This window comes from Danio rerio, chromosome 23 (assembly GCF_049306965.1).
Source record: "Danio rerio strain Tuebingen ecotype United States chromosome 23, GRCz12tu, whole genome shotgun sequence".
In the NCBI taxonomy this organism is placed as follows: Eukaryota; Metazoa; Chordata; class Actinopteri; order Cypriniformes; family Danionidae; genus Danio; species Danio rerio.
The window spans coordinates 5,949,370-5,969,502 of NC_133198.1; the positions used below are offsets into that span (position 1 = coordinate 5,949,370).

General features: G+C 36.6%; 1 protein-coding gene across 16 annotated transcripts in view; it reads left to right on the forward strand.

Moving 5' to 3' along the window:
- The window catches only part of nav1a (neuron navigator 1a), a 270,784-nt gene that overhangs the window by 104,848 nt on the left and 145,803 nt on the right, over positions 1-20,133 (forward strand). For all 16 annotated transcript variants that reach the window (XR_012398958.1, XR_012398959.1, XR_012398963.1 and 13 more), the window contains 2 exons: positions 428-530; positions 12,390-12,758. Coding sequence is in view for 13 of the 16 variants with exons in the window: in XM_068216849.2 (XP_068072950.2) it covers positions 428-530; positions 12,390-12,758 (472 nt within the window). In the remaining 3 variants the exon portion in view is untranslated. The remainder of the gene's footprint in view (positions 1-427; positions 531-12,389; positions 12,759-20,133) is intronic.

Sequence of the window (20,133 nt, forward strand, 5' to 3'; positions counted from 1 at the left end):
TCAAATAAATCTGTATAAGCACATTTGCCTAAATAAAGAAAGCAATTAAACTGAAAGGAGACCTTTTACAAATACTAATGTCCTGTTTAAGTGAGCTTGCTAGTACAGTAGCTCAAAGTGCTTTTGGCATCCTGGTGGAAATGTAATGTTTAATTCATTCGACTCCTGCCCGCTTGCTGAATCGTCATATTCCACTGCCGCGTTGTGAAAGAAAGCTGTTTGTGTTTCTCCTGAAAGCTGAGATGACTGTACGTGTGCGAGTGGCTCGATATCATGCATCTACTGTAGATATACGCTGATGTTTTCATTGGCTCGTCTCCACCAAGCGTTAAATCTTAATGCACATGGGTGTGTTTGTGTGTGTTTGGCCACATCGCTGCTAAATGCCTGCATTAAGCATCCGCTCATCCTCTGCTCTTTCCTGCAGATCCCGAGTCCCAGAGGAAACGCACTGTTCAAAATGTCCTCGACCTCCGGCAGAACCTGGAAGAGACCATGTCCAGCTTACGGGGGTCCCAGCTTAGCCACAGGTATGGAAGTCACACTTTTAGTGCTTGAAAAGGCCACAGAGTCTGTGCTGTGTCAGGATTATGACATGTGCATTTGTTTGTTTTAATGTGTGTTTATTTGTTTATTTATTGGGTTTTGTTTTGTTGCTTTGCTTTTGCTGTTTGTTTTGATGCTTTTTAATCTTTCATTCAACTTTGTGTTTGATTTTTTTAGCTTATTATTTTATTTGTTTTTTTGTAATCTTGTTTTTAGTTTGCTTTGTTTTATGTTGTTTTCTTTTCCTTTGCTTCAATGTTTATTTTTCTCCAGTGTTTTATGCTTTTTTGTTTTGTGTTTCTTTTCTTTAGAATTTTCTTGGGTGCTTTTTTTAAACATTTGTTTAACTTTGTGTTTGATTTTTTGCATATCGTTTTTTATTTATTTATTTTATTTTGTTTTTTATTTTGATTTATTTTGTGTGTGTGTGTTTTTGTTGTTTTCCTTTGCTTCAGTGTTTTATGTTTTTTGTTTTGAGATTCTTTTCTTTAGAATTTTCTCGGGTGCTTTTTTATCTTTTGTTTAACTTTGTGTTTGATTTTTTGCTTACTGTTTTATTTTGTTATTTTGTTTTTATTTTGCTTTATTTTGTGTTGTTTTGTTTTGCTTGGATTCAATGTTTTTTTTTTCTCCAGTGTTTTTATGCTTTTTGTTTTGTGTTTCTTTTCCTTAGAATTTTTTGGGTGCTTTTTTATGTTTTGTTCAACTTTTTGTTTGATTTTTTTTTCTTGTTGTTTTATTTTTTATTTATTTTTTATTATTTAGCTTTATTTTGTGTTGCTTTGTTTTTCTTTGCTTCAGCGTTAATTTTTCAGTGTTTTATGTTTTTTTTTGTTTCTTTTCTTTAGAATTTTCTAGGGTGTTTTTTATTTTTTGTTCAACTTTGTGTTTGATTTTTGCTTAGTGTTTTATGTTATGTATTTGTTTTCTTTTGTTATTTTGTTTTTCATTCATTAATTTATTTTCTTTTCTGCTTAGTCCCTTTATTAATCTGGGGTCGCCACAGCGGAATTAACCACCAACTTCTATAGCATTTTTTTTTTTTACGCAGCGGATGCCCTTCCAGCCACAACCCATCACTGGGAAACACACAGTCATTGACACACTCATACACTACGATCAATTTTAGCATACCCAATTCACCTGTACCACATGTCTTTGGACTTGTGGGGTAAACGGAGCACCCGGAGGAAACCCACATGAACATGGGGAGAACATGCAAACTCCATATAGAAATGCCAATTGACCCAGCCAAGGCTTTAACCATCGACCCTCTTGTTGTTAGGCGAACATGCTATCCACTGCGACAATGTGTCACCTATTTCGTTTTGGTTTGCTTTATTTTGTGTTGTTGTTTTATTCCTTTGCTTCAGTGTTTTTTCCAGGGTGTTTTGTTTTGTGTTTCTTTTCTTTATAATTGTCTTTAGATTTATTTTTTTTTATTTTGTGTTTTTGTTTTGTTTTGCTTTGCTTTTCTGTTTTTTTTCCTTTTATCTCTGCATTTCTGTATTATTATGCTGTTTTTGTTCTGTTTTACAGTTTTTGTTACTTTTTTGTCTTCTTTTGCTTTTCTCTGCCACCAATCCAAGTTTAAGGAACAGCAAATAATAGTTTGATTTTTAGTTGATCATTTGGTATCAAAAGTGGCTTACATGAAAGGCGAAAACCTCTACATTACGCTTATTTTACCGAAATAAAATATGATCATGCCTTATTTTTTAGTTGTTTAAAACAGTACAGTCTAACTTTGCTTAGACAAAAGTCTTGTTACTTAACAGAAATATTGTCAAATATAGAATATAAAGTCATGGTGCTGTGGAAACAGAATTAATATTGTGTCTGACTCCCATGAGCTTGAAGGACTGCATCCATACATCTCTGCAATGACTCAAATAACTAAAAAAGTCATCTGGAATGGCAAAGAAAGTGTCGTTGCAGGTCTCCCAGAATTCATTAAGATCCTTAGAATTCATCTTCAGTGCCTCATCCTTCATCTTACTCCAGACGTACTCAATTTAATGTTCATGTCTGGTGATTGGGCTGGCTAACCCTGGAGCACTTAGACCTTCTTTGCTTTTAGGAACTTTGATGGCTGAAGTATGAGAAGGAGCGCTATCCTGCTTAAGAATTTGCCTTATTCGGAGTTTGTAATGTAATAGGCAGCACAAGTCTTGATACTTTGATATATGGGTCTTTTGCAGTATTTGTGATGATTGGGATGCAAACCAACAGATGATTCAATGGAAAAATCTACCTTCTGCCACTTTTCCAAATGATCAACTAGAAGTCATTATTTACAACTGGGATTGACGACAAGAAATCTGTCAGATTACATACATATACATAAATAAACTGTAAAATATAAATAACATTAGACATTACAAAATTGTAAAATAATCAGTCATGTATATTGTTTTTTTTATTTTTTAATCAGGCTATTTTTGCTAATCTTTCTATTTTTTTAAGAACAAAACTCAAATTTATTGCATCTTAGTAGATACTATTATAATGATTATTACCTTATCAGTGCAGCCCAGAACTGCAATTTAGTGTCCGTAAAAAAAAATGTAAGTCGGATGTTATTTCCTTCCATCCTAGATGCCATATACAAATGTCATTGAGAGCAAAAGTATGCATGTCCAAACATCATTAAATGCAGTCAGCAGCAGCCGTGCACTCGAGAAGCAGATGTTTCTCTGTCCTTCTCACATCAGCACCTCCCTTTGTTGTTTCCTGCTGTCCAAGGTTCACAAACATGCAGGCAAGAACCACAGCAAAAAGTGTGGTTTAACCTCTCATCACAATATCCCCAAAAAAACACGTCTACACAAGACCTCACACAGTATTAGTGTACTGCATAGCAGAGCTACTGGCAGTGTTTCTGCTAGAGTTTTGTTTAAAGAAGCAATAAGCAGCTCCATCAAACTGAGGAAGTCTGATGCAACGCTTAAGAAAGCATTAGTACTGGATAAAAGATCATCATCTTCAGCTTAACCTCGGGAAAACGGAAATGCTTGAAGTTTCTGCCAACCCAACTCTACATCATAACTTTTCAATCCAGATGGATGGGGCAACCATTACTGCATCCAAAATGGTAAAAAGCCTTGGAGTAACGATTGATGACCAACTAAACTTTTCTGACCACATTTCTAGAACTGCTTGATCTTGCAGATTCGCACTCTATAACATCAGAAAGGTCCGACCCTTCCTATCTGAACATGCAGCTCAACTTCCTGTTCAAGCTCTTGTTCTTTCCAGACTGGACTATTGCAACTCTCTACTAGTCGGGCTCCCAGCTAACTCTATCAAACCTCTTCAAATGCTTCAGAATGCAGCAGCACGAGTGGTCTTTAATGAACCTAAAAGGGCACATGTCACTCTGCTGCTCAACCGTTTGCACTGGCTGCCAGTTGCTGCTCGCATCAAATTCAAAGCTCTAATGTTTGCTTACAAAGCGACCTCTGGCTTTGCTCCTTCTTATCTGCTCTCACTTCTGCAGATTTATGTGCCCTCCAGAAACTTGCAAAATGAACGTCGCCTCGTGGTTCCATTCCAAAGAGGGAAGAAATCACTTTTCCGAACTCTCGCATTCAATCTGCCAAGTTGGTGAAATGAACTCCCTAACTGTATCAGAACGGCAAAGTCATTCGCTATTTTCAAGAAACGACTAAAAACTCAACTATTTAGTCTCCACTTCACTTCCTAATCTGCAATTGCCTCTCTGGCTGCACCACTAATGCCTAGTTCAGACTGCGTGATTTTAGCCCCGATTTTGGCTCGCCGACAGGTTTTGAGAAATCGCCGACAAATGCCTGAAATCACAGGCAAATCGCTGCTCGTGCACGTGAGTGACAATCACACAGTATGAACGATCAAAGACGCGATCTGAGAGAATCGCTGATGAGTCGCCGATGCCTGTGAGATATTTGGCGTGCTGAATATTTGGAGCTGTCGGCGATTCAAATCATGCCGTGTGAATTGAGTTTTGACTGAAAATAACATCAGCGATCGCCTACAGCCAATGAGAGAGCAGCTTTCACTTGTGTGTGTGTGTGTGTGTGTGTGTGTACCTGCTGCAGGCCAGCAGGAGGCTGGGGGAGAAGTTAAAAGTGCTCTTTTTTGGTTTATTTGAACCCACGAAATGGAGGAAAAACTAGTGGAGGTTTGACAGGACTCAGGAGCAACCGTGTCTGTTTGACGTTTCATACAGAAAGAAATTAGTTTATTATCAACTTAAGTTGAGGAGAAATGGCTAATTCCCTTTAAACCCAGGTGAGCAAACATGTACATGTTCTACCCCTTTAAAGGCTTCTTTCTCATTATGTAGTTAATAACAAAAGATATACTACGTGTTTTTGGTTGTGAGACGTAGTTTGGACGAAGTTGTCGGCGATTCTCCCTATAGTAAAGTCATGCAATGTGAATGTCCATGTCGCCAAACCATCTTGCAGTGTAAACAAACCAGCGACGAAACGCTAGCCCAGATAGTCATGCAGTGTGAAAACATCTGTGACACGACTACTTTGAAAATCATGCAGTCTGAACTCGGCATTACTGTACTAAAAAATAATAATAATAATAATTAAAAAAAAAATAAAACTTACATTACTAATGCTTTGCTTCTTACACTTTACAGACCTGAAACTTGCCTACAGCACTTATTCATTGTTGCTCTTATAGTTGTGTAAATTGCTTCCTTGTCCTCATTTGTAAGTCGCTTTGGATAAAAGCGTCTGCTAAATGACTAAATGTAAATGTATTTAGCATTAAGAACACTACAACTCCACACAGAAATGCCAATGGACCCAGCCGTGGCTCAAACTAGTGACCTTCTTGCTGTCAACAGCACTACCACCGCTTCACCTACCCTACTTGTACTATATATTTTTGGCAAGTAATGGTATCTCTACTTGCGTACGATTTTACAGGTATCTCTCCAGCACTACACATGAGACCCATAAAACATGGTGCATCTTAGCACTTTATCTTTCATTTAGTCTGAGTGCGCCTGAATGATCTCAGCACTGCCTCCTAGTATAAAATTACTCTGCCTCAGCAGCTGTGAAGTCATTCTATTAAACGTTTTACCGTAATTATCCTGATTTAATGCATCTTGTGCACATAAACACTAATGCCCCTGAAGAGAGAAAGTCTATAATGTGCTGAATGCAAACTCTATAGTAGACACGTCTCTGTTTTGTGTGGACTTGATGCATAACAATGGCTATACTGTCTTGATTTGTCACATTTTCGTGTCATCTGATTGAAGTGTTTTCCAAAGTGCCCCGAAGAGGGATAAAAGAAACGGTAATCACTGTCATTTAGCCGTCATCATCATTCAGAACAAAAGTCAGGCAAAAATAAGCGCCTGACATTTTCAAATGATAATTCACATTCATGTCAGTGCTCTGAAAGCCATTGTCTTCTGTTCTGTGGACGTTTTTGCTCAGCACTTTTGGTCTTTCTATAAAAACGCCTGAAGAAATTTATGATAGCTGCAAATGTTTGCTAAAGGGAGTTCAACGTAAGCATAAAGCAGTTGACTTGATTTTGGTCGTTCTTTCAGGGGTGGGCAAACTTGATCCTGGAGGGCCGGTGTCCTGCACAGTTTAGCTCCAACTCTAATCTAACACACCTGCTTATAGATTTCTGGTGATCATGAAGACACTAGCTGCGTCCCAAATGGCACACTATGCACTCATGCACTATGTACTTATGCACTTACACACTCAACAGGATAGTATATGTATGTAGTGTCATCCCAAATGGCACACTAATGTTTTTTTACTAAGCGGAAATTTAAACCGTTTCCCTGATGACATTTGACATTTGTCGTCAGATCAGTGAAATAAACGACCGAATTATCAAATAATACCTGCCGTGAGTATAACCGCATTAACCATCGGGAGGCGCTATAATCACTCTTGTTGGAGAATTTTGCTTTCACCATCCAAAATAAATAAAGTTATTTAACATGTGCGCCCTATAGCTCCACCCCTTCCGCTACGTGAGCAAACCTGCAGTCGTTGAGTGCGTGAAGTGTCCATCATCGCACACTTTATTTTAGCGGCTGAATGAGTGCATCATCCGGGTAATTAAAGTGCACTTATTATTTTAAGAGTTTTCAGTGTGAACACACTACTTACACTATTTATACTACAAAGTGGCGTAGAATAGTGCATAAGTATGCGATTTGGGACGCAGCTACTGATTAGCATGTCTTTACTGATTAGACAGTAGCGTCTTGGTAGTTTTTACAGTAGTTGAGCAGTAGAGTATTGTTTAACAACTCTAGGACAACTCTTATAATTTATACTCTCAGTACAATAAGGCGCAATACGTGTTTTGCATGATTTGTTGGTATTTTCACACCAGTGCAACCTTAATTTCCCCATTTTCCACATGTGCCACTTTGTGGCCTCATGGGTGTTTCAGTCTAAAAAGGAAGTGTGTCAGGGCACATTGTTGGCGCGTTGCTATTTTGAGGAACTGAAATAGACTGCACCACTGATCAACTGAAAACTAGTCCAAAGCATATCTGTCAACATTGGTATGTGAAAATAAGGGATATGCCCACCATAATAAGGGATTCCCCCGACCCCCTTTAAAAAATCCCCAAATTACTAAATATGCTCATTTGGAGCTGTTTCATTGTAAATAAACAGTTTAATGGTCAGTAATATATTTTATTATTATTATTATTACTTACAAAAGAAAAAATAAATAGTAAACATCAGCAGCAAATAAATTATCAAACAGTTGAGCTTATTAAAAGGAATTGCTATTATAATGAAATAGAATCAAATTTCTTTAGCCATTTCTTCACTGTACAACGTCCACATTCTGATGAAAGAGCAACGAATGAATGATTTATTTAGATTTTTTTGTTTGATTACATTAAATAGCAGAAAGTAAAAGAGGCCAAATGGAGGAGGCTCATTCTTTGTTCTCGTGATATGCTCTGTTAAATTGTTTTCTCACCAGTGAAGCATCGTTTTTTCACCTACAAAGTCCGTCATGTAAATAGCAAACACACCATAAAGCCCGATCATACACCCAGCGCAAGACAGCATTTATAAATAAATAATCAAATTCTAAAGCTCCAACATTAATAAAGATAAATATGTCCTGTAGTATATGTATGCTTCATGCAAATGTATTAACTAATGGAACCCTATTTTAAAGTCATAACTAAAAATTGCCAGAATATTAGATTGCATGGTATTAGCTGACCACTGCACTTATATGTATATAAGCAAAAAAAAATAAATCCAAATATATTGTCTCATACATCTGTCCGACATCTGTCAACCACTGCTTATATGTATAACTTCTGGGTGGTCTTGCGTCAGCTGAGTAACTTCATTTTGGAATGCTTACGACTATTTAAGGCTAAATGCAGATAATTGTCATGCCAGTAAAAACATTAACATCAACTTATGAAACCATATTGTTTCCCTGTTAAGTGATGAATATAAAAGTTTTAAATATATAGGCAGTGGTAGACTAAATATTGCTGTAGAAAAAACTAATAACAGAAATAGTTTTTGTTGTTTGGCAGGGTGACATGATGGCTCAGTGGTCAGTGTGTAATTCAATACAATTCATGAATTAATTCATTTTCTTTTCGGCTTAGTCCCTTTATTAATCTGGGGTCGCCACAGCGGAATGAACCGCCAACTTATTCAGCACATGTTTTACCCATCGGATGCCCTTTCAGCCGCAAACCATCTCTGGGAAACATCCGCACACACTCATTCACACTCATACACTACGGACAATTTAGCTTTACCCAGTTCACCTGTACCGCATGTCTTTGTGCTGGGGGGGAACCAGAGCACCCGGAGGAAACCCACGCGAACGCGGAGAGAACATGCAAACTCCACACAGAATGCCAACTGATCCAGCCGAGGCTCGAACCAGCGACCTTCTTACTGTGAAGTGACAGCACTACCTACTGCGCCACTGCGTCACCTCAATCCAATTCAATTCATCTTTATTTCTATAGCGCTTTCACAATGTAGATTGTGTCAAAGCAGCTTCACATAGAAGTTTTAGTACATTTAAACTGTGTCAGTCCAGTACACATTAGCTGGTGATCAAAAAAGGTTTATATCAAAACTTGGTTATATTCTCTGTATTGAGCATTAACTTCCAGTTAGGAGCATTGAGCATTAGTTATCAAACATCACAGTTTTTGCTGATGATAGAACTGACGTTATGTCACACACAACTTGCTCTAAACCTCAAAAATTCCGTTAAATGCACAAAAAAACTTCATCCCACTGCCTTTTCATAGTTTGAAAGTTGAGCTCAAGGACAGCGGGAAATAATCCCCATCCATCCGCTGGTCTTAAAAGTATTAAAACCAAACCTGGACACCTGGAAACTAAATAAGAGCATTAAAATCATTTGCAGGGCAGGCGCACAGCTGAGGAGGATATGAGTTTATCCAGATGAGGGCTTTAGTGCAGAGGGGAACCCGGCGGTTGAATCAGCAGAAGGTCAGCCAGTTCCTCCAGCTTCACCAAACCATCCGTGACCCTCTATATTAAAATCAGAGGTCATTGTGTGTGTGTGTGTGTGTGTGTTTAAGAGACTCACTTCCTGGAGTAAGCTTGAGTGGCATGTAGGGCATGTATGACGGAAATGAGACATCCTTAGACATGTTTTACTTTTCGATTCCCCATAGTTGATGTCTCGGTTACCAGGAAAAAACACATCCACGAGGTAAGCAGGACTGAGATGAGTCTTGTGATGCGTGCAGCGTGTGATAAGCTGACAGTAATATCCTGAATGACGAATGAGTTTGTCTGCGCTCTCAGTGGAATTCAAGAGTTCTCACATTAATTCCAGGCTAAAGTCCAAAATTAACTTTCTACCTCACCTGCTGGTGGTGGGTGTCTTGAGGAAATAAGCCATGTCAGATACATTAAGTCATTTAGATTTTGGTTAATATTTATTTTTATAGCACATTTCATACACAATGCTAATTCAAAGTGCAGTCACATTTCATTTTGATGGTCCGTTTGTTGAATTTAAGTTGTTTTGCAACTAATTCTCACTAGATTATAAGTAGACTGCTAGGTTGGGGTTAGGGTTGGAGTTAGGGTTAGAGTTAGTATAAGTTGACTTGTACTTGCAAAGTTTCTTATATTCAGATAATTGTCTGTTGAAGGATCAGCAGATGTTAATCAGACAGTCTACTAATACTCAAATGGAGCCTTTCTGCACATCTTTTTTTTCCACATAGTCTGTGCATGCATCTTCTGCATAGCGGTCCTCAGAGCAGGCTTTACCAACATAAGAGAGCAAAGTGACGATGCGCTGTCCTTCAGCTTGCATTAAAAAAGGATTAGTTTACTGGGAAGTCTGATGTATGGGAGTTTTTTTTGTAAGCATCATAGATGCAAAAAAAATAATAATAAATAGATAAAAAATTTTTTTTTACTTTTGCATGCTGTGAAGTATGAGAAGGAGATAATAGACTGATTTCAGGCAACCGCCATTTTTAAAAGCGAAATCGAGACTGCAGTGGGAAGAAACCCGGAAGTATCGTTGGGAGTTACATAGGAATGTTGTGTAACTCGCTATATATCTTATCAGTGTTGAAAAAGTGGCACAAATGTATAATTTCACCACCTTCGGAGTGACCCGAAGGTCCGATCTGAATAAATGGTGAAAATAAAAAGGGATATCAGAGCTCATTTTCAGCTAAGTTAAGGAAAATGGGACTAGTTAGCTAACGTTTTCTTTCCCAAACACTCATTTTAGATGCCATTAATCAAACTCAAGTTAATGAACAGATTCTTTCACTATATTAGACTCGTCACGATACTAAATTAAAAGAAAAAACGTCAATTTCCCGCTAACATTTAAGGCACTGTTGATGGCATTTTTAAAACAGTGCTGACTTGTCATTGTGTTCACATGCTTAACAGAAACGATTGTGATTGGCCGAGTAGGTCATCAGTTCACCCTCTGCTGTTTACCGAGTGCAAACACAGATTGTGGAGAGATTTTGGAAACCAGATCTAAATTTAGCGGTAATGGTCGGGTAGAAAATTCTAAGAGGGCAACGCGTGAACAAATGCTGAATATACAGCGATCGAGTGCGGAATAAAACCTCAAAGGAGTGGGTGGGAGCAGGACTAAAAAATGTGTCCTGCGCAGACCTTTACTGCGCGATTCAAGTCTGGCAAAAAAAATAATAAAAATGGTTCCAGAAAGCAAGTAAAACAAAAGGCAAAAAAATAAAAAAACAAGTGAATAACAGGGTGGGAACTTGTTTAGATCTGATAAATTGGTGAAAATCAGGCGGGCGCAAGGGCTTTTCTTTTCTGTAATACTTTTGAAAACACTGTCTGTTGGGTTTAAAGAAGAGGGGTAATCGGGTCTATACGTGCTATTAAAACACAAATGGTTGGGTGTAGGGAAGGGGGTGGGTGGAGGAATTGATTGGTCAGTCAGTCAGTCGAAAGGAGCCTCTGGTGGATTTATATGAGAAAAGCAGGCGCGAATGGCACACAAATTTGAGGTCTGAAAAAGCATACCTTGCGGCCTCTGGTGGATTAGCAAAAACAAAACTGCAAAAAAACGTAGCTCCTGGGGCATATTTTGTAATCTCCAGAAATGTATATAGAGGTACGTATCAGTAATGAGCCTGGTTGGGTATCATACCTGCCAACACTCCCGTTTTTCCCGGGAGTCTCCTGTATTTCAGACCCATCTCCCGCCTCTCCCACGTATTGTTGTCTCCCGGAAAACTCCCGGAATTCCACCATTCCACCATCACCCCCCCGGCTGCTCAGCTTTTTGGTACAGTCCCCTTGTGCGCCGAACCCAACACGCAACTATCTTCATACCCGCTTCATACCCCCGGATCTCCTGGATTTTATGATCCAAATGTTGGATACTGTTACGATAACCAGCGATCATTCTCCGGAGATCGCTGGTTTCCACTATATCATGAACTTCACTTCCGCTTATCCCAGGACTACATTTTCATACATGCACTTCTTCCAAACACGCACGCCTGGTCATTCATCTATCCTGATTACAATCACCAGCTGAACCTTGTCACAGACTGATATTTCACACAGTATTTAAGCAGCACACACTCATTCACAGGGCTGAGTCTTGTTCACTGTTAAGTAGCATTACAACGCGTTTTCCCAGTCTTGTTATCTTGTGTACCGACCGTTAGCCTTGTTAGCCTCTTTGTCTTTGCCTGCCGCCTGCCTTTCTGACCTCTAGCCTGTATTCGACTGTGATTCTGGACTATCTCCATATACCTGTTTGCACCTGTGTTGACCATCGCTTGCCTGACTTTGAATAAACCTGCATGTGGATCTTACCTTCTGTTGTAGTGTCACTCCCCGGCGTTACAGATACATCAGCCAAATCGACCACAAACATTATTAAACTTTGCATAGCTTAATAAATTGAGATATAAATTAAATGATTAACTTATTAAATTAAGTTAAAGTAACAGTAAAGCATTGGATGTCATTATATAATGATGTACAGTGTGGAAACAACAAGGTTCCATTGCAGCTGTCGTGATAACCAACAATGCACAGAGGCAGATTTTTGACCTAACTGGCTTTTTAATTTTATTTTCTCACATTTATCACATACTTTTAACACTTCTAACCCTCTTTTCTTAAAAAGTGAACAGCTCTAATGCTTGTCAGTGTTGTGTAAATTGTTGACTAAGCATCAGTAGCTCCTACAACATCATCGTTGTCAGCACAAAGCTATAATACAGCAGTTTAAAACAGGCAGTTTGGTCATTTATGCTGCAAAGATTTGTAGCTTCATCTTTTGCTCTTATCTTTCAGCTGTATCGAGAGCAGCATGTGCTACGACAGCGATGAGACAAACGCCCGCAGCATCTCCAGCTTGTCCAACCGCTCGTCTCCTCTCTCCTGGCGCCAGGGCCAGTCCAGCCCTCGTCTGCAGGCTGGCGACGCCCCGTCCTCCGGGGTTCCTGCCCACTCACTGCCCATCCGAGCCTCTGCGCAGATCGGCCACCTGCAGCGCATTCAGCTCATCGAGAGCCTGGACACCACTGATGATGACCTGACACAACTTAAATCAGCATACCTCAGTGACGGCAACCTGACCGGCAAGAGCCAGGCTGAGGATGACGAAGATGAGGAGGATGATGATGTAGAAGTCGATGATGATGATGATGACCTCGCCAATGGGTGAGTGTTGCTGCTGCCTTTTTTGCTTGTTCGTCCTGCTATTATTATAATTGTGTGTATGCGTGTGTGTGTGTATACATACGTATTTGTTTAATTAAATTTTCTTTGGCTTATTCCCTGGCATATCAGTGGTTGAACAGTGGATTAAATTGCCCATACATACATACAGTATATTCATTTAAATTATTTTATTTAATGCACTTATGTTCACATATTTGGGACCACAGTGTGTTTTTAAGTCAGTGATTATTTGAGGTAGCATGAATGTTAATTCGATCAAAAGTGTCAACAAAGAAGTTTATGTTGAGTACAAAAATATGTTATTTTCCATGTTCTGTTCATCAACTAATCCTGGAAAAAGTGCATATATATATATATATATATATATATATATATATATATATATATATATATATATATATATATATATATATATATATATATATATATATATATATATATATATATATATATATATATATATATATTTATTTATTTATTTATTTATTTATTTATTTATTTTATTTTTTTTAAATATACAGAGCAGTTGTGCATTTATTTATTTATTTATTTATTTATTTATTCTTTAATTTTTATATATATATTTGTTAGTTAGTTAGTATAATAATTTGCTACATATCTAAATTTGATCTAAAACCCCTGGATTGGAAATTTAATGGTCAAACACCTGATGAAATTTAACTAGCATTTCAAATGCAGCATGAGCTTTCCTAAAAAGAAAGGTTATAATAGTTTTGGATTTTTCATTAGTTTTAGTTTTAGTTTTGTTTTGACTTTGTGTTTTTTTAAATTTAGTTAGTTTTAATTAGTTTTTAGAGGCAGACGTACTAGTTTTTATTAACATGTTTCCACCTCAGGTTAACTTATATAAATAAAAAAAACACAGTTGTTGCCTTTATCTCATAACTCTGACTTTTTTTTTTCCGCTTCATAATTTTGCCAAAATTGAGTTTGTATCTTGCAATTGCAATTGCAACAATAAAAAAACAATTACTGCTCTGCACAAAATATCTGTAAATTAACAGATTTCCGTATTTTGTGATTGATGTTTTTATTTTTACCTATTTATTTTTAGCTTTTGAATAGCATTACGGGCCCTTGATCTTTCTTCCAACAAATTTTAACCTTGAAAAATGTGGGGAAAAAAGGGACTTATGGACATTTTTAAGAATTTACAGCAATATATTGTCTTAGTTGGTGTTTTATATCATTGTAACACGAGGAGTGACAAAGACAACAGAGTTCGCATCCACATGCAGGTTTATTAAAGATGTCAGGCAAGCAATGGTCAACACGGGTGCCAACAGATCTATGAAGGCAATCCAGAAACGTTTTCAGAGTAACAGACGAGAGGTCGGAAGGCAGGCGGCAGACATGGACAAAAAGACAAACTAGGCGAGGGTCAAAACACGGAAAAACAAGACAGGATAAACGTGTTGCAATGCCACTTATAGTGAACAATAGTGCATCTATGAAGTTTTAGTCCAGAACCTAGAAGTGGCGGTTTTGTAGTGCGTAGGTGATTGCGCATGTATTCCAGCGATCCATGGAGGTTAGGTCGCTGGTGAACCTGACAATTATGCTACAATATCCCTGTAATAATCTTGCCAGTCTGTTATTTTACAGACTTCTGTATATATTGATGTACACCTAAATGTGTATTTTAACAGTAGCCCCTTTCACACAGTGATACCGGTAAATATCTGGAAAATTTCCGGAACGACTTTACCGGTATATTCAAAAAAGCGCTGTTCACACAGGCGAGGACGTTACGGAAATTTTCCGGAAAAGAGCATTCACACATCCATCGCAAAATGCCGGTAAATTCTGACATCATTAACCAGAAATGACCTCTAAACGGCTGCGCTTGTGTTTGTAAACATTTGACTACATCACAAACTCTTCGGATGGATCAGTATTGAGTACAACTCTAATGAAAACATAGGGAAACACTTTGATATGTTTGTGTGCTGGCGCTATGGGCGCTCACGGGCACAAGCAAAGCTTGAAGGTAAACAAACAACAGATTATCATAAACATTTTATTGATAATTATTTACACAGCATTAAGAAGGAACATAGAAACATTATCTGACTAACATCTAGCAGCTAAAGGTGTCTGGAAAAAATATTCAAAGGCTTTTATTCTCATAAACCGCGTGCACGTGAATGCGTCTGACTGTTGTGATTGGCTAAAGCAGACGTCTCACGTCAGCCCGTTCTAGACGTGGACGCGCTTATTACGGTAATCTTCCTTCTGCATTCACACAGCGCAGCATTCCGGCAAATTACCGGTAATGTTACAACTTCTCTTTCCGGAAAATAGCCAGAACGAATTTACCGGTATTTTCAAAAAAGGCCTGTTCACACATACAACCTTTCCGGAAAATTGCCGGTAATTTTCTGGAAAGGTCTGTATGTGTGAAAGGGGCTAGTGTGTATTACAAATATTAATTATTATTTATCACATCTAGAAACATACCATGATATATGTTTGCCACATGAATGTCTTTTATGTGTAAGAGCTTTTAATCTCCAGTGAGTCAAATTACCTAAATGATTCTTGCTCCTGATTCATTGTCAGCCTGAGGCCCCCTAAAGAGCAATCATGTCACCATCAGCTGAGGGTCTCATTTCGGAGCCATATGTGGCATCTTCAGTCCCCCCATCAGAGTGTCGGTGTCCCCCGAGGGGCCTGTTTTCAGTGTCACAACACCTGATGTTTCCGAATGCAGCTTTCCTTCTGCTCGCTGCAGCTGTGAATAAAGGACAGCTCATTGTTTCAATAGTGTTGAATGCATGCGCATGTGTGTGTGTGTTTATGTGAGAACACAAAACTAGGAAATGACTGAGGAAACGAGTTGTGTTTGCTTAAGCCGTCAGCTGAGCTTTTATCTTGCCCTCTCTTAACCCGCGCTGTTTAATTTAGTTTGATGGGCAACATTGCCAACATTGAGATGTGAGAAAGTTCAGCATCCAGCAGCTCAGGTCTGAAAGTATACTTCACCTTGAATTTGACTCCACTTCTCAACAATTTATATCTAACTTCTGCAGATGACAGAAATAGTGAAAGACTTTCCACTTTTAAATTGCCAGAACAATAAAACATTTATATATATATATATATATATATATATATATATATATATATATATATATATATATATATATATATATATATATATATATATATATATATATATATATATATAAATTATAATAATAATGATAAATAGCATGACAAAAATAACAGCAACAATATTAAATAAAAAGGAGTAAATAAATTAATAATAGTAAAAAAAATAATAAAAATAAATTAATTAATAAATTAATAAATAAATAAATAAATAAATAAATAAATAAATAAATAAATAAATAAATAAATAAATAAATAATAAAAATAGGAGAAAAGGGGGGGGGGGTGGAGGAGGTGATGTCAATATATCAGTCATTTATGTTATTTTCAAAAAAAAAAAAAAAACACTTATACATTGAGTGTGTTCTGCTTGGATGAATTTAAAAAACATGTCTGTAGTGGATGTGGTTTCTTCAGATTAAATGTAGCGTGAAAAAATGATTAACAGTGTTTAGTTACTTTTCAAGAGTTCACACTCAGCTGATGATTTATAAAAGCTTGTTTGGCATGCTGTCCCGGGAGAGAGCCCCGAGCTCAAGGGATCCTCGAGCCTGGGGCTTCCTTCCATTGGCAGAGCGAGAGGGGAGCCTGAGCTCGGTGGATCTCAGAACTCCCCGACTGCGGTAGCTAAGGGAACAGAGGGGTTAGACAAATGCTTGATTGCTATACATATTAAATGTCTTTGGATGATGGGAGGAAACCGGAGAACCCGGAGAAAACCCACGCGGACACGGGGAGAACATACAAACTCCTCACAGAAACACCCACCGGCCCTAAGGGACCAAGGCTGGCAGTGTTCTTGCTGTGGGGCTCGCAGTGCTAACCACTGGGCCGCCGTGCCGCCCGATCAGAGGTAAAGGAGGAGAATAGGGGAGGAGGGGGGTTTCTTCCAAACGAAGATAAAATGAGCTAAAAACTGTGGTTGTTTATAGTAGCTTAGGGCTCATGTGATTGGAAGATAGTGATTAGCAAATACGGGACCGGCCGTGATAAATCATAAGCACGTGATCCTCTCGAAATTAGCTTATGAATAAACTTCACAAAGTGAGTTCATCTGTTATACTTGAAACTGTTAAGTTGACTTAACAGAATTTTCATAATACTGCAAATTGTTCATTTATTTAATAGTTTTTAGGCAATTTAAAATGATCTCTTTTTGTGGTGTATTTTATTTGAAGGATTAGGGGGGATTTTATCTGTGGTTCCAGGCTGATTTGCTGGTTAATCTTCATTTTGACGATATTTCTTAACATCCCAAGTACACTGAAAAAAAAAGTATTATATATGTAGAATTTAAACAAACAAATACAAGTACAATACAATACAAAGTGAACATCTGCAAACTCTGCGATAATGAAACGTTCACCAAAAAAAAATAAATAAACAATATTCTACTTAAAAATAATATTCATCATCATCATCATCATTAATATTATTATTAAAGTAAGATTTAAAACATTTCCTAATAAATAATAAATACTAAATTTCATTTTTATAATAAATAGCCTCATTATTTATTTATTTATATGATTTATATGATATTACAATAGTGTTAGGTTTTGTAAGTGATTTTATGTTTTAGAAGAGAATACGTAATGTTCAACTTCTCAATAATTTTAGTAAAGCACAGGGTCTATATGTGCCATTTACATTTATTTCACTTAATATGGAAAGAAAGTGCATGTTTTTACCAAATCTAATATTGGATTTTATTTTAAATGCGTGTGCTTGTAAAACAATATAATTTGCATAAAGAAATGATAAGGTTCTTCACTAAAGAAGTAGTTACTCCACCCTTTTGAGAGCATCATTATGGACGTTTTACGCTATAACTAATGTGGTTCAAGCGATGGATCTGCGACGGAGAAACTACGGGTTTTGGGAAACACTCGTCACTACATCGTTCTTTTTCCAAACGATGCATCGTATGATCGTTCAGCCGCGAGTTACGTCGTTGTTTGGGAAACGCACCCCAGATTGTGTTTATCTAAAAGAAGAAAGTTGAGGCTTGAGGGTGAGTAAATGATGGTGATTTAGATTTTTTTGTGAGCTGTTTCTTTAAGAACATCCTCAGTTGACATTATAACTGTTATACAACACACCCAGGTCATTCAGAGTCTGTGCGATTAAGAATTGAAAAGTGAAATCATTATGTGTTTTAAGCATATCTTCCAAGCTAATAACCAAAAACACTATCTCTTGAAAAGCTTGTGGATGCACAGGACCAAAGCTCAGTTTTACGCTAACACAATAAATCCCTGTTGGTTTGAAAATGTAGTTAAAATCAATACTGAGAAGAAAATGTCCTGTTCTGTAAAGTGTCTCTCCCTGCCATGCTGAACTGAGTTTCATTTGATATATCATAAGGTTGATTCTATAATTGTGATTTGTTTTTATGCATTGATCTTCTCTGTTTTGTCAGTGCCAGACGTTAGGCAGACAATCTTATTTTATTCCCTGCCTGGTTTGACCTCTTCTTGCTTGACTAGTTTTGGTTGACCAGCTGATTAGTGTTTGTTTGTACGCCGCTGTCCGTCTGGGAGACGTGCTGAGATCTGACTCAAGTTGCCAAGGTGACCGAGTGTGCAGACGGGTCATGAATGTTATCAGTTCATTAGAACACATACAGAGGATGAACACTTTCACAACAACATCCTGCCATCCTTTAAACACATTTATCATTAGAAAAAAATAAGAGTATGTTAAAGTTGTAAAGTAAAAAAAAAAAAAAAAAACATGGCCTACTGTCATTTATTAAAACAAAAAATAAACTGGCCAAAAAAATTATAATTTAAACATAATAATAATAATAATAATAATAATAATAATAATAATAATAATAATAATAATAATAATAATAATAATAATTATTATTATTATTATTATTATTATTATTATAATGATAATGATAATAATAATAATAATAATAATAATAATGATAATAATTATAATAATAATAATAATAATAATTATTATTATTATTATTATTATTATTATTATTATTATTATTGGTATTATTATTATAATTATTATCATTATTATTATTATTATTATTATTATTATTATTATTATTATTATTATTATTATCATTATTATTATTATTATTATTATTGTTATTGGTATTATTATTATAATTATTATCATTATTATTATTATTATTATTATTATTATTATTATTATTGTTATTGGTATTATTATTATTATTATTATTATTATTATTATTATTATTATTATTATTATTATTATGATAATCATAAAATAATAATGAATTCTTCAGAATTTATTTAGCCTCTTTGGTAAAAAAAAAAAAAAGTATAAAAAACGATATCAACAATAGCCAAAATATATTCAAATTAATTTAATATGGTCCGCTTCTGGTGCTTCACACTTTTTTATTGCTCATTTTTATTTCAGAAATAAGGTTAAAGATTTAGAATAAAAGTTACCTGTAAAATATTTTCTCTGTTTAAAAACAATACCTTAGTGAAAGAAGACTTCTCTTACATCAGATTATAGTCCCACCCAAGCAACAGCCGACAGAGGATTCCGTTTGGTCTTTTTCAAAGGTTTATTTTTATTATTTATGATGGCATAGCAGTCAAAATAGGACAAATGAGCTCATGTATGGGACAAATTCTGGACCTTTGTCAATGAGGAGTGGGTCTTCCGAACCACCTGAAGCCCCCTGGCTACAGGCCTGAAAAGTTAGAACATGTTTTATGCTTATAGTAAACATGTTGTAATAGAATTTTAGCTGTAAATGTGCACCTACAGGTGTTTCAGGCGCAGGGCAGATTTTCTCCAGGTCATCATGTATCTTATTTATATTAATTGTCTAAAAAATGATTAGATCTGTCCAGTTTTATCTGGAGTGCATCCCAGATCACCTTCTGAAGTGGTTTGAGCGATCAGCTTTACATCCGAGTATATATTATATGTGAAGTGACCAAACAGCCTCAAAAACACAGACGTGACAGGATTAGCGCCTTTTGCTGTGAAGTGACATCTGACGGCTGAGGACTCCGCTTGCCATTAAAGCCTTCGTCGGACAGTTATTTAAAAAAACAATAATGCCAAAAATAGGTAAAGGGAGGTCATGTACTGGAAAAGTCAATAAATATACAGGACATCCTGACTTATGTTAGTTAGCTTAGAACCACATGGATAGGGACAGGTTTATATCTGTTAGGATGTAAGTAACTTTAGCCGTACCCTGTTT